The 11,415-nt window shown below is 35.7% G+C and overlaps 1 protein-coding gene across 1 annotated transcript in view; it reads right to left on the bottom strand.

The window, feature by feature from the left end:
• Positions 1 to 77: 77 nt before the first annotated feature.
• LOC104472077 (dedicator of cytokinesis protein 9) overlaps positions 78 to 11,415 on the bottom strand; it is a gene marked incomplete at both ends in the record, with an annotated part of 49,768 nt that continues 38,430 nt past the window's right edge. The window contains 10 exons of the mRNA XM_010087622.1: positions 78 to 141; positions 1,644 to 1,782; positions 1,979 to 2,079; positions 3,281 to 3,471; positions 5,011 to 5,221; positions 6,769 to 6,915; positions 7,712 to 7,747; positions 8,144 to 8,149; positions 8,400 to 8,513; positions 8,861 to 8,983. Coding sequence (XP_010085924.1) covers positions 78 to 141; positions 1,644 to 1,782; positions 1,979 to 2,079; positions 3,281 to 3,471; positions 5,011 to 5,221; positions 6,769 to 6,915; positions 7,712 to 7,747; positions 8,144 to 8,149; positions 8,400 to 8,513; positions 8,861 to 8,983 — 1,132 coding nt within the window. The remainder of the gene's footprint in view (positions 142 to 1,643; positions 1,783 to 1,978; positions 2,080 to 3,280; positions 3,472 to 5,010; positions 5,222 to 6,768; positions 6,916 to 7,711; positions 7,748 to 8,143; positions 8,150 to 8,399; positions 8,514 to 8,860; positions 8,984 to 11,415) is intronic.

The following is an 11,415-nucleotide window of genomic DNA, read 5'->3' as shown; positions in this document are numbered from 1 at the left end:
TTATTTAATAAAATAAAGTTTTTATTAAAAAAACCCAACACACAGATTCTGACAAAATAGTATCATTCCTTACAAACCTTTTTCATAATATTCTCTGTCATTGGTGGCTAAAAAAAAGTTAGGTTTGTGGTAAGCTTTTCCCTGTGGAAGTATAACAAAAGAATAAGAGAATGACCATAAAAGCCCATGTGCTTGCTGTCTTTTTGTGCTTCACCATAACAATATCATAGCAAAGAGCTACTCATAGCACAGTACCCGAGAAAACCACAGCAGGAAATAATGGAGAACAAGAAAGCGTGCAAAGTGAACTTTAGACGCTTGACACATTTTTGAACAGAAAAAAATCATAATCAAAGTTTTGGATCTGAGCAAGGACAGAATAAAGGCAAATCTTTCTTAGATAAGCCTACAGATGAGCTGTTATACCAACAAGCTGACTAGTTTTTTTGAGCAAGTATTTATTGGATAATAATAGAATAATTTAAAGATAGTAAATGGGTAAACTCACTGTACATCTAAAGGACGCAATCCTGCAAAAAAACCTGGAAGATTAACAGAGCGTTTAAATGTCAGGTAGGCTGAACGCTTCAAGTAGGTCTCAAGTTTGACTTTTCCTGTACAATTTCATTTTTGAGTAAAGCCTACAGTTTTTGTATGAACAAGAGAAACTCAGAGTTCCTCTTTGTATCAGTCAGGTATGCAGACTAGGATGCATTGGAGTTCTAGACTAAGAAAAGTTTCTATTACAGTCATACATGTAAGGAAGCCTCATAGACGAGTATTTGTAAGGTAAAATATTATCAGAAAACACAGGTATTTCTTGTGGGCCAGAAATACAAGTCTTGAGGGCTAAGAACGATAAGCCATTCTACGGCTCTGGGAAAAGATTATACAAATAACAGCGGATGAAAGAAAAGAAACCTGAAGTGATAAATATGACAAATAAAAATGTGAAGATGGCAGGGATCAAGCATGAATTTTCAGCCCTTCCTGTCCTTCTGGAAATAATACCCTTGCCTCTGAAGTCAGGAGATGTCTCTACTGTAGATCACAGATGCAAGGTCCTACACCTCACTCCACAAGAGTTCTGGTTTTCCTTTTCCTGTATCTTCAGCTTGTCTGTAGTGGATTCCCCTCGAGAAAATGTGTTGGAATACCTCTTGAAAGATGTTTAACTCATTGTTGCAAAAGTAAATGCTTACACTTCCAAAATCTAAAGAAAAAGGGCTAAGCTTGCAGATAAAATCCCCCTACAACTACCAGGAAGTCTAGACTAAAATGAACCTTCTCGGTCACTGAATAGAGACCACTGTAACGACACATATGAAGTATAAATGGCATATATATTCACATAAGTAAATCTGGTTTATCCTTAGGGTAGTCTTTGTTTCCTACAAAAAAAACCCCAAACCATACCAACCAACCAAACAGACCAAAAAACAGGTTTATGCCAACCAGATTTGCTTTCTTAATGACTTAATTCACGAACAGAAAAAAAATCATGAAGTCCCACAATTCCACAATAAGCATATACTCCAATAGAAAAAAAAAAGACCTTTTTATGTAAAGCATTACATACACTTTTTCTAGTGTGTTCATAGTACAGTTACATTCTGAACGCAGTATTTAATTTCATCACATACTTGTTCATGCATTATTTCAGAAAGCTCTTTTGCCATTTCTCTGTAGTTGGCTTTCATTTCTTCTTGATATTCCAACTGATCTTCCTTTATAAGTCTCTCATTTACACCTAGGGCATGGCCACAAGCTTCAACAAATTGCCTGATTTAGATAAAATAATAAAAAAGATCTCAATCAGGAATCCAAAACCCCAAAGGTTAAAAACACCAGCTTAAAGTATGATTTTAATGCAGTTAGAACACTATAAAACACTATAAAAGTTAAAAGTTTTTTTTAAAAGTCTTACATCAGTCTTGAAAAAAAGTGTCTTTTTTTTTCCCCCCTCCAAAAAACATACCTAAAAACTTCCTTTAGCAGCTTTACTTTATTGTCTGGATATCTTTTGGTGTTTGTGTCATCTAAGAAAGCTCTTGCATATGCTAATGGACCAGCATTAACCTAAAAAGAACAAGAATTACAAAATAAAAGTCAGTTCTCTAACATATTATCTTAGCAATAACAGGTACTACAGATGTCTTTCTGATTTGCTTTTCTTAGAACATATTGATTTCAAAAAAAGCTGGACTTATGAAATAAGAAAGCTGCTGGAGTTGGAACATAAGAGCCGGAGAGGTCTCTACAGCACTCTGTATGAACCTGTCCTGGCACAAGGAAACCACTTTGATGATGTGGCAAAGTAACTGCTGATGTTGCCAATTTGTTATCTCTGTTCATGAAATCAAGGTGTGAAAAATCAGGAAAATTACCTAAATCTACTACTGTTTGGACTGCTTATCTACTGAAAATGCTCTTCCAAGCTGAAAATTCTGTAATAATTAGCAGAAATTTAATTGCGCTATTATAGCAATGAAATGAAAAGTAGATTCAACGATTTCTGACTCATCCCTATTATTCTTTTATATTAACAGTAAGAGCCCGTCCCTTCTGTCCCAAACGCTAGCTTGACATCTTCCTGATTCTGGGAACCTTGCTGGGTTTTTTTCTTTTATCTTCAACATGACAACAGTTCATTTCAGATGACTGTTTACTGTTCCTTTTATTTGAATCAGTTAAAAATAATAGAGCAGCACTTTTGTCCCTGCATTCTTAAGACCGTTACCATATTGATTTGTAAAAGCTACACCTTCTCTATGTACCATATTTTAGTGAATCTGATCGTTTCTTCACACATTCAGTTCTTGCTTGCCTTAGGCAAACCAAAAGTGAGATTTTCTGCTATTACCCTCCTCCTATATTTTGGCACTCCCTCTTCATCTCCATGGGGATCTTACCAAAACACAAAAACAATAATGACTGTGGGCAGACCTACATTTAGGTAAAGTAGGGTCATTCATCCTCATATGGGCAGTCATTATTTTACAGTAGTTTCAGCTTTACATCAAAACCTTGTGGGGTTCAGGCCACCATAAACTGTAGAGATGAATCTTAATCCTTTCATGTAACTTTCCATAATCAGTGTTTATATGAAATACTTTTATTGCTTTTCCTATTTTGGAAATAACTGCAAACAGTGAGCATATTTCTAATTTAGGACATTCTTGAATATACAGAATAGAAGCTGATGATAAAATGCTACTTACATAATTTCTCAGGGACAGAAGCAAATTAAATAGTTGAATGGCAAAGTATACGGTCTTACCTGAACACTGACACTTCCTTGTAGCTTCAGCTGCAATTTAATCATATCTACTTCAGCTGAAGAGCAAAGCTGCCTAAGTTCTGCAACTTTTTTACTCATTTCGTCAATGGCTACTTCAATGGGGTTTAAATCAGTATGGTGCTGGTACATTACTGGAATGCGCTTTTTCACATATGGGAAACAATGTATAGCTGTGGATGGAAACAAGTTCAATACAGTCAGAAAAAGGATTTTGAATAAGTTGTGTTTTGATAGAATTTAATGCTAAAATTTCATTTTGTCATAATTAGTTGACCAATTGAGTAACTTATTACATAATTATAAATATTACCAAACATACAGGGAAACAAAATATTGAAAATGTAAATATGCATAGCTTTACATGTATTACAGCAAAGAAAGATCATTGTCATTATGCTACTAATTATAAGGAAGAAATAAAGCATTGGAACTTAATTCATATGAGAACTGTAAAAATTGCTTATAATCCATATATCTCAAAGAGGAGAAGAATCAAAAATAGTAAAGCTGTATTTTCTATTTCCTTACAATTATTAGCTATGGACAGCTGACATTATAAAGTTATTTAAGTTGTTTTTATCACTATATTAAGGCAGTGATACAGAAGCTCACACTTAACAGAGACAAAACACAAACCAGCCTTTTTCTAAGAACAAGGAAAGCTAGACTGGAGATTCACAATTCTTGAAGCTTAAGGAAAAAAAAACCCCAAAATTACTTGAGGATTATCCCTTGAAGAAACCAATGTGAAAACCCAGTTTTGGCTAAAAACATTAAAAGTATTTTAGCTGATAAATATAAAGGACTTTGAGTAAGTGAAATGGAAAAACCCATACAGAGCAGAATTAGACCATTTGAATTAATGCTTACAGCCAAAGCGCAACTTATTTCACAAACTAAGATTTACACATTATATAAAAACATTGCCAAACACACCATAACTTTTAATTATCTCCCTTAAAAGTATAATAAAACATTTTCTATCAGTGAACTATATATCTTTAAAGTTTGAGCCTATGAGGAGATAGATGGGCACTCACTGTCCCAGTGATTAGACCAAAGTCACAATGGAACAGAGACTGGAAATCAAACCAGAACCTGCCCTTCAGGCTCTTTTAGTGCTTTTAGTCAAAGGAATCAATGCTGCATTTTACACATCCAAAGACTGAAAGAATGCTGAAAGACCCCATACCCAAACCAGCAAGCATAATACCACTGTTCTTCAAGGTTTTAGAGCAGAGAGGTGAGCACAGGGAAGGGGAAGGGTTAAGGGAGAGATGCAGACACTCCATTATTAAAAAAAAAACCCAAAACAAAAAAAACCCCACAAACCAAAACCCAGCAAAATCAAATAGCTAGAGTAAAATCTCATATTTGACTATGATCTTTCTCCAATACTTAATGATTATGAAATCACACAATGATACATGTATTCTTGGATGGTCATTTAAAAGTGTGTTTGCATATCGCATTTTTGAGGGTTACTTCCAAGTATATACTCAGTTTAAAAGATTGTTTTGTCTAACAATATTTTGATATACTTTGCAGTTCTTGTCATCTTCAACAGTCATGTGTGAAACTTTCTAAAGGATTTTTTTTTCCTGAGAAAATATACAACATATAGAAGAACCTAGCATCAAGAATTAAGTATAAAAAACAAAAAAAAAAGAGCAATTCTCTTTTAAAGGAAATTTCCATCCAGTCAGTACCTGTCAAAATAGTCCGCCGCTTACACTGTTCTTCTACTCCTCCTTGTCTTTTACCAGCTTGAGTAAAAGGCATCTCAAACATAAAGCGACGAATATTATGAGTCCTTTCAAAATCTGTTTTTCTTTCTTGCAACTCTTTTTCTTCAAAGTATGGAATTACATGTGTAACTTGAATATATGCATATTTGGAATCTAAATCCTTAGGATTTACCTTAAAAACATGAAAAAACCCCCAAATAGATACATTGTGAATAAAGTGGATTCAACTGTAGTCATAGAACTCGGAATTAAATTTGGTCTCTTAACCTGTTAATTACTGAAAACACATGAAAACCTGTCTGTCCCAACTCTGACACCCTTTGAAGGTCCCAAAGATTATACTGGTGGAAGCAGGTCAAACTGAAGGCTTCACTATTCAATTTGTTTCTGGAACTGGGTAAGTAAAAGCCTCATGGACTGGCAGATCTTTAATTTGGTAAAAGTGGCAACTAATCTCCAGTACCAAGTGTTTATTTTTTCTTAAATTCTCCCAATCATTAGAGAAGGAGGTTACTCTAAACCCATGCATCTTTCTAAAAGTTTGTCTACCATTTTAGTCCGAGGTCAAACATTCATGTTAACTCTGCCTGTCTCTGAGCCTCTTCTATGAACTCAGTGTGAAAAATGACAATGCAAATACACACATGAAGTCACCAAGTAAGTCCTGGAGCAAACTGGGAACAGAGCTAAGGTCTCCCTTCTGTTATCCATTTTTACTGGAGCATGCTGCTTGATTAATTGGACTGGAACTTAAATGGTAATTTATGTACTCATTCTGATAGAGCTGACAGAAAATGTTCCCTACAAATGCAGACAAACACATACATTATCATTATTTGTATTCTCTTGCCTTCCATGGCATGACCTTTAGCCTTTGCATAAATCCTCCTCTCTTTTTGAAATTCCAATTTGAGCAGGAATATTGAAAAGTCCACCACTGCTGCACATTCAGGTTGAGAAGCCCATCACTTTATAATCTTAGTAACAGAAACAAGGAACAGAAGAGACAAGAAATTGCAATAGAAGAAAATCACCATGAATGTGAAGCCAAACAAAAGTTTAAAATTGGCTGAGGAATTAAAGGAATGCAGAGGCCCTCTTGTGCAGTATGTGTTCTTATCAGCCTATGGGATACTGTAGTCCTCTTCAGTTCACCAGTATTGGAGCCTTCAGTTACAAAGAAAAGCATTTCCCATGACTAATCTAGGTTTCACCAGATGACTTCATGTGAGCATCTTTTTTTCAACAGCTTCTTTATAAAGTTGAACAGCCTCAGAGACACAGGCAAAGGGTAACAAGAACAATTGATATAGAATTAAAATGTTATTTACATATGGTGCTTTTCTCAGAAGAAGGGTCTGTTTCTTATTTCAGAACAAAGTTTGGACTCTGCTCTCAATGTGCAGAAAGTGAAGAACTTGCAAAGCATGACTGTGAATGAACTGGCAAGAAATATAGCTAAAGTTAACACAGAATATGATCATAATCCAAATTTTTTCTAAGATACAATTATTATTTTGAGAGGTAACACTATGAAAACTCATCTTTTTGGTTGTTCTTAAACTTATTAGTAGAGGATATTTCTCCATACCCTTCAACCAGCAGAGTTTTAAGACACGTTTGTGAACTAAATGAGTAACGGATAGTGATCCAACAGTATTTCAAGTGGATTAGAGGAGGTAAACTAATAGAATATTTTAGAGAGAACAAAAATCATACTTTGCCAGAATCCTGAATCATTTTGACATTTTCAGATCCAAATTTGTCAGAGTAGAGTTTTTGGAGTCTTTGGGAAATTTCTGAAAGGGGCGTGAGTTTAGGCTCTTTATAGATATATTCCTTTCCATCTTCATCCTCAAAGAAACCCTGTAAAAAATGAAGTAATCAAAATCTTGGAAAAAAACACACAGGACAATGATTAAGATGAACATAATGTGTATGGTTCAAAGTAAATATAAACATTTAACATCAGGATTCAAGCAAATGTAAATAAAGAGAAATTAAAATCTAAATAAAAAAGGTTTCCTAAAAGAATAAATAAAAAAAAAGTAATTATCTACTGCAGAATGAGTGAAAGATAATGGAAACACACAGTTAAAATTTTAAAGGTTTGTTGTAATTTTATGGTGTGCCAAGCCTTTGAGATAACTTTTTTCACTTTTAAGTAAAAGTGAACTTTCAGCACTGTTTCACTTGCCAAAACAGAAATCTTGTTGCTCAACAGGACTACCTGATTCACAAGTGAGTATGTTGGCAATGATTTACATTAAAATAATCTGAAAAAATGTCTTTGTGCAGTAATAAAAAATTAATTCCAGAAAATGAAATTTAAGTTATGTAAAGATCTTATGTTGTACTATATTGGCATATACTTCTTTATTTTAATTACACAATGCATTTGCTTTAAAACCATAACTAGGTGCAATATAGAGCACGTGGAAAGTGAAACAGCTCATTGGATTAAAACAACAAGCCATGTCTGAATTCATGTTTAAAATCAGAAAATAAATATTTTTGTCATAAACGAAACAGACAAAATAGAAAAGCACAACAGATCATGTATAAACACAGGCTAGATTGACAAAAATACCCACATCAAACTAAGGTGAAATGCAGTAGTTTTTACTGCATTGCTTGCTTTGTAAGCAGTTACTGTAATTACCTCAACATCTGTTTCACTGTCTGTAAACTGGTATTGCTATAAAGTTATAAAAGACAACAGAATACATGTAAAGTTATACTGCTTAGAGTAGTTTACAATTCTCCATGCTCAGCTGAACAACTAGCAACTGGGCTATGCATGTAGAAGGTGTATTACTTGATACTGCACGATACCATACTGATACATATGCATTCTAGACACATATCAGAGGATGTGAAACTGTCCAATACACAGCCAGAACTTTTGTTCGAAGCATGCAATAGATGCATAGAAAAGAGTGATTTGTTCTCTGCATGGAACCTAATGTTATTTTTTTAAACTGCAATGGCTATTAATGCACGCCAATCTAAGAAGCAGTCTTGCAAACCACGCTGTAGCACTACAGACATTAAGTCAATACATTGTTAAGAACTGACATTATAGTAAACTTACCGCTGCCTTAAGGTAGTAAATAAAAGAAGAAAAAGAAAAAAAAGCAAAACATTTACTGAGGAAAATAATGAAGAATTGTATTGGAATTGATAAACATTTTAAATTATTGATGGCGTTTAATTATTTCTTACAGACTACATTTCCTGTGCTTTTTATGTCATGGTATCAATATAGGTGATTAAATAGCATACCTTGTAAAATAAATTCAGGTTTTTCTTACTGCATAGAGCAGACATTAAAGTTAAATAATACTCACCTGTCCAAAGAATGCTACCCTGAAATACGTTCCCAGCAGTCTCTTGCCTGTATGCATAACTTCCGTTACTTTACTGTATGCTCGATGAAGAGTGTCATACAAATGAGCAAGCCTCTAAAAATAAACAATCATGGAGTAAAAGAACAACATAGAGCTTTGCTATCTTAAAACAACAATGAATGATGTCCTTGTAGTTAACAACTAAAACCACAGTTTTATTGAACAGTAGTAATAGGTTTAGCACTTGTATCAGGATGCCAATATGCAAGATTAATTTTAAATTATTTATATTTATTTAAAGAAAAAAATTCAATTATTTAAAATGAAACAAAAAATTTCAATACACTGATATTTCAGTCACAATTTTAATACTCTTGTTCGGTTACGTGCAATGTGTCATGCAGCTAAGAAAAATTGGGGTTTTTTTTCTTGCTTAAATTTGCTTATGATGAATACAGTACCTCAAAATCTCTCCGTTTTTCATAAATGGGAATTATAAGTTTATATATGTCAGCAATGAGTTCATAGCGTTCTGCCTTCCAGAGTCCATCAGCACACTGCTCCAACAATTCCATCAGCACATCCTAGATTTGGATACACATTTGAAAAAGTAAAACAATCCAGTACTCATGAAAAGCATGGCAAATAATCCCACCAAAGTTCTTCCCAGTGAAAAGAGAGATCCTAACTCAAAATTATCTACACATAGTGATTTAAATTATTGTGGCAAACAAAAATTGCTAAAAGGAAACAAAACAAATCAGAATGATCTGAGTGCACACATGTGCTCTTTGTATGTACCACAAACAGCATTTTTCTTTTAGATACTCCTGACCTCTTAAGTCTACAAATGACACCTGTGTGAGGACTTGTCTTACCTTGTAAGATGTTTTTTCAAGGTGTCGTTTCCTTGGGGTTTTTTTGTTTTTGCACAAAGAACATTATTTTTAAAAGGCAGCTATACAAACACTTAGCTATTATAGTTATGAAGGAAACTACCAAGTGAATTACATCAACAATAAAAAGATACAATGCCAAAATCTGTACGCAGAAGTAATTATCCAGGTACAACAGTGGAATTTGGTATACTTCATCCAGAACACTCTTGGTCCAGAACAACAGTTAGAGAAGCTGATAAATCCTGAAGGGTCAGAACAGTCAAAAACAAGAAACCTCTTTGGCTTTGTTGGGTTTGATCCTAATACTCTTGTAGCAAAAAGACAGTTATTTAAGATTAAATAATAACTATGCTTACCTATACATTAAAATAGAAGCATACATTTTGCATTAGAACAGTCACATCATAACTATAAAGTCCCTTCCTTCAGTTTATCATAATACTTTCTCTTTTACACAGATTTAATTTCTACTTCAATGAGGGCAACAAAACTAAGATAACATTATTACTTCACTCTATTTTTCATAAATTCAGAATTACCTGGCTACCTCCATTAACTACATTATAACAAACAATGTTGCAGATAGCATGGAACATCTTATAGCTCCTGTGACAAAGGTGCCATATACTTAGTCATGGCTCGATTGTGACAAAACCATTCCCACCTACATATTCTTACACATCTCAGTCCTCTTCAAACATGTCTGCAGCTCCAAGAACCTCCTGAGAATCCAAGTCTGAGACTGAGAGGTGTCAGAAGACATGACATTTCCACTTCTTGAGATATTCTGGTACCACTCTTGTATCATAGTGGTAAAGCCAGAAGCTGGAAATAACTCCTTTTATCCTTAGAAGGGATCCTCTATTCCCTTCCTCCCTTTGGTAGAGGATGCAGACAGCAGAAAGACATCACTAAGAAAAGCTGACTTTAATGCTGAGAGCAAAAAAAGACTGAAAAACGCTACCCATATCCGTGTGCCGCAACAATCCCTAAAACATCTCCTCCTTTTCCCCCATCAGTGTTGGACCTTATAGACTTCCCAATATCTCCATCCTCAGCAATCATGTGGTGAGAACTGAAAGACCAGTGTCGCTGCTGGACCACGAGGGCTGTCCACAAACACTGCTTAATGACAAGAGTCTCAACTCAGACACCAGGGGGCATCCAAATGCAGCAAAGCAGTAAAACTGCACAGGAAAAAAATACAAAGAGCAAAAACTTCATGGGGGAGAGCTAACAGGAGGGAAGAAAAGAACACATTTCTGGGTCACTTGTCTCAGTATTTATCCATCCTCGTAGGAAGAATTTTCTTCCACATATCCAATCAGAATTTTCCTTGTAACCTGTGAGAACAGCCTCTTACTTTTTTATTGTGCACCTCTTAGAAGAGTCTGGCTCCTTCCCCAGCCACCTTAGTATCTGGACTTCTTCTAGTTTGTTGACATAGAATAATAGAATGGTTTGGATTGGAAAGGACCTTAAAGATCATCGAGTTCCAACCCCCCTGCCATGGGCAGGGACACCCTCCACTAGACCAGGTTGCTCAAAGCCTCATCCAGCCTGGTCTTGAACACCTCCAGGGATGGGGCATCCACAGCTTCTCTGGGCAACCTGTGCCAGTGTCTCACCACCCTCACAGCAGAATTTCTTCCTAATGTCTAATCTTAATCTGCCCTCTTTCAGTTTATACCCGTTACCCATTGTCCTATCACTACACTCCCTGATAAAGAGTGCCTCCCCATCTCTCCTGTAGCCCCCTTCAGGTACTGGAAGGCTGCTATTAGGTCCCCTCGGAGCCTTCTCTTCTCCAGGCTGAACAACCCCAACTCTTTCAGCCTGTCCTCATAGGGGAGGTGCTCCAGCCCTCTGATTAATTTTGTGGCTCTCCTCTGGACTCTCTCCAACAGGTCCAGGTCTTTTTTATGTTGGGGGCCCCACATCTGAACACAGTACTCCAGGTGGGGTCTCACAAGAGCAGAGTAGAGGGGAAGAATCACCTCCTTTGACCTGCTGCTAATGCTTCTTTTGATGCAGCCCAGGACACAGCTGGCTTTCCCTTGACTTTTAGGAGGCAGCAGTGGGGACAAGATGGGGTGCCACAAATGCCAAGTAGGAGG

This window comes from Pterocles gutturalis, unplaced genomic scaffold (genome assembly GCF_000699245.1).
Source record: "Pterocles gutturalis isolate BGI_N339 unplaced genomic scaffold, ASM69924v1 scaffold20421, whole genome shotgun sequence".
In the NCBI taxonomy this organism is placed as follows: domain Eukaryota; kingdom Metazoa; phylum Chordata; class Aves; order Pterocliformes; family Pteroclidae; genus Pterocles; species Pterocles gutturalis.
This window is presented reverse-complemented; position numbering and strand designations above follow the sequence as displayed.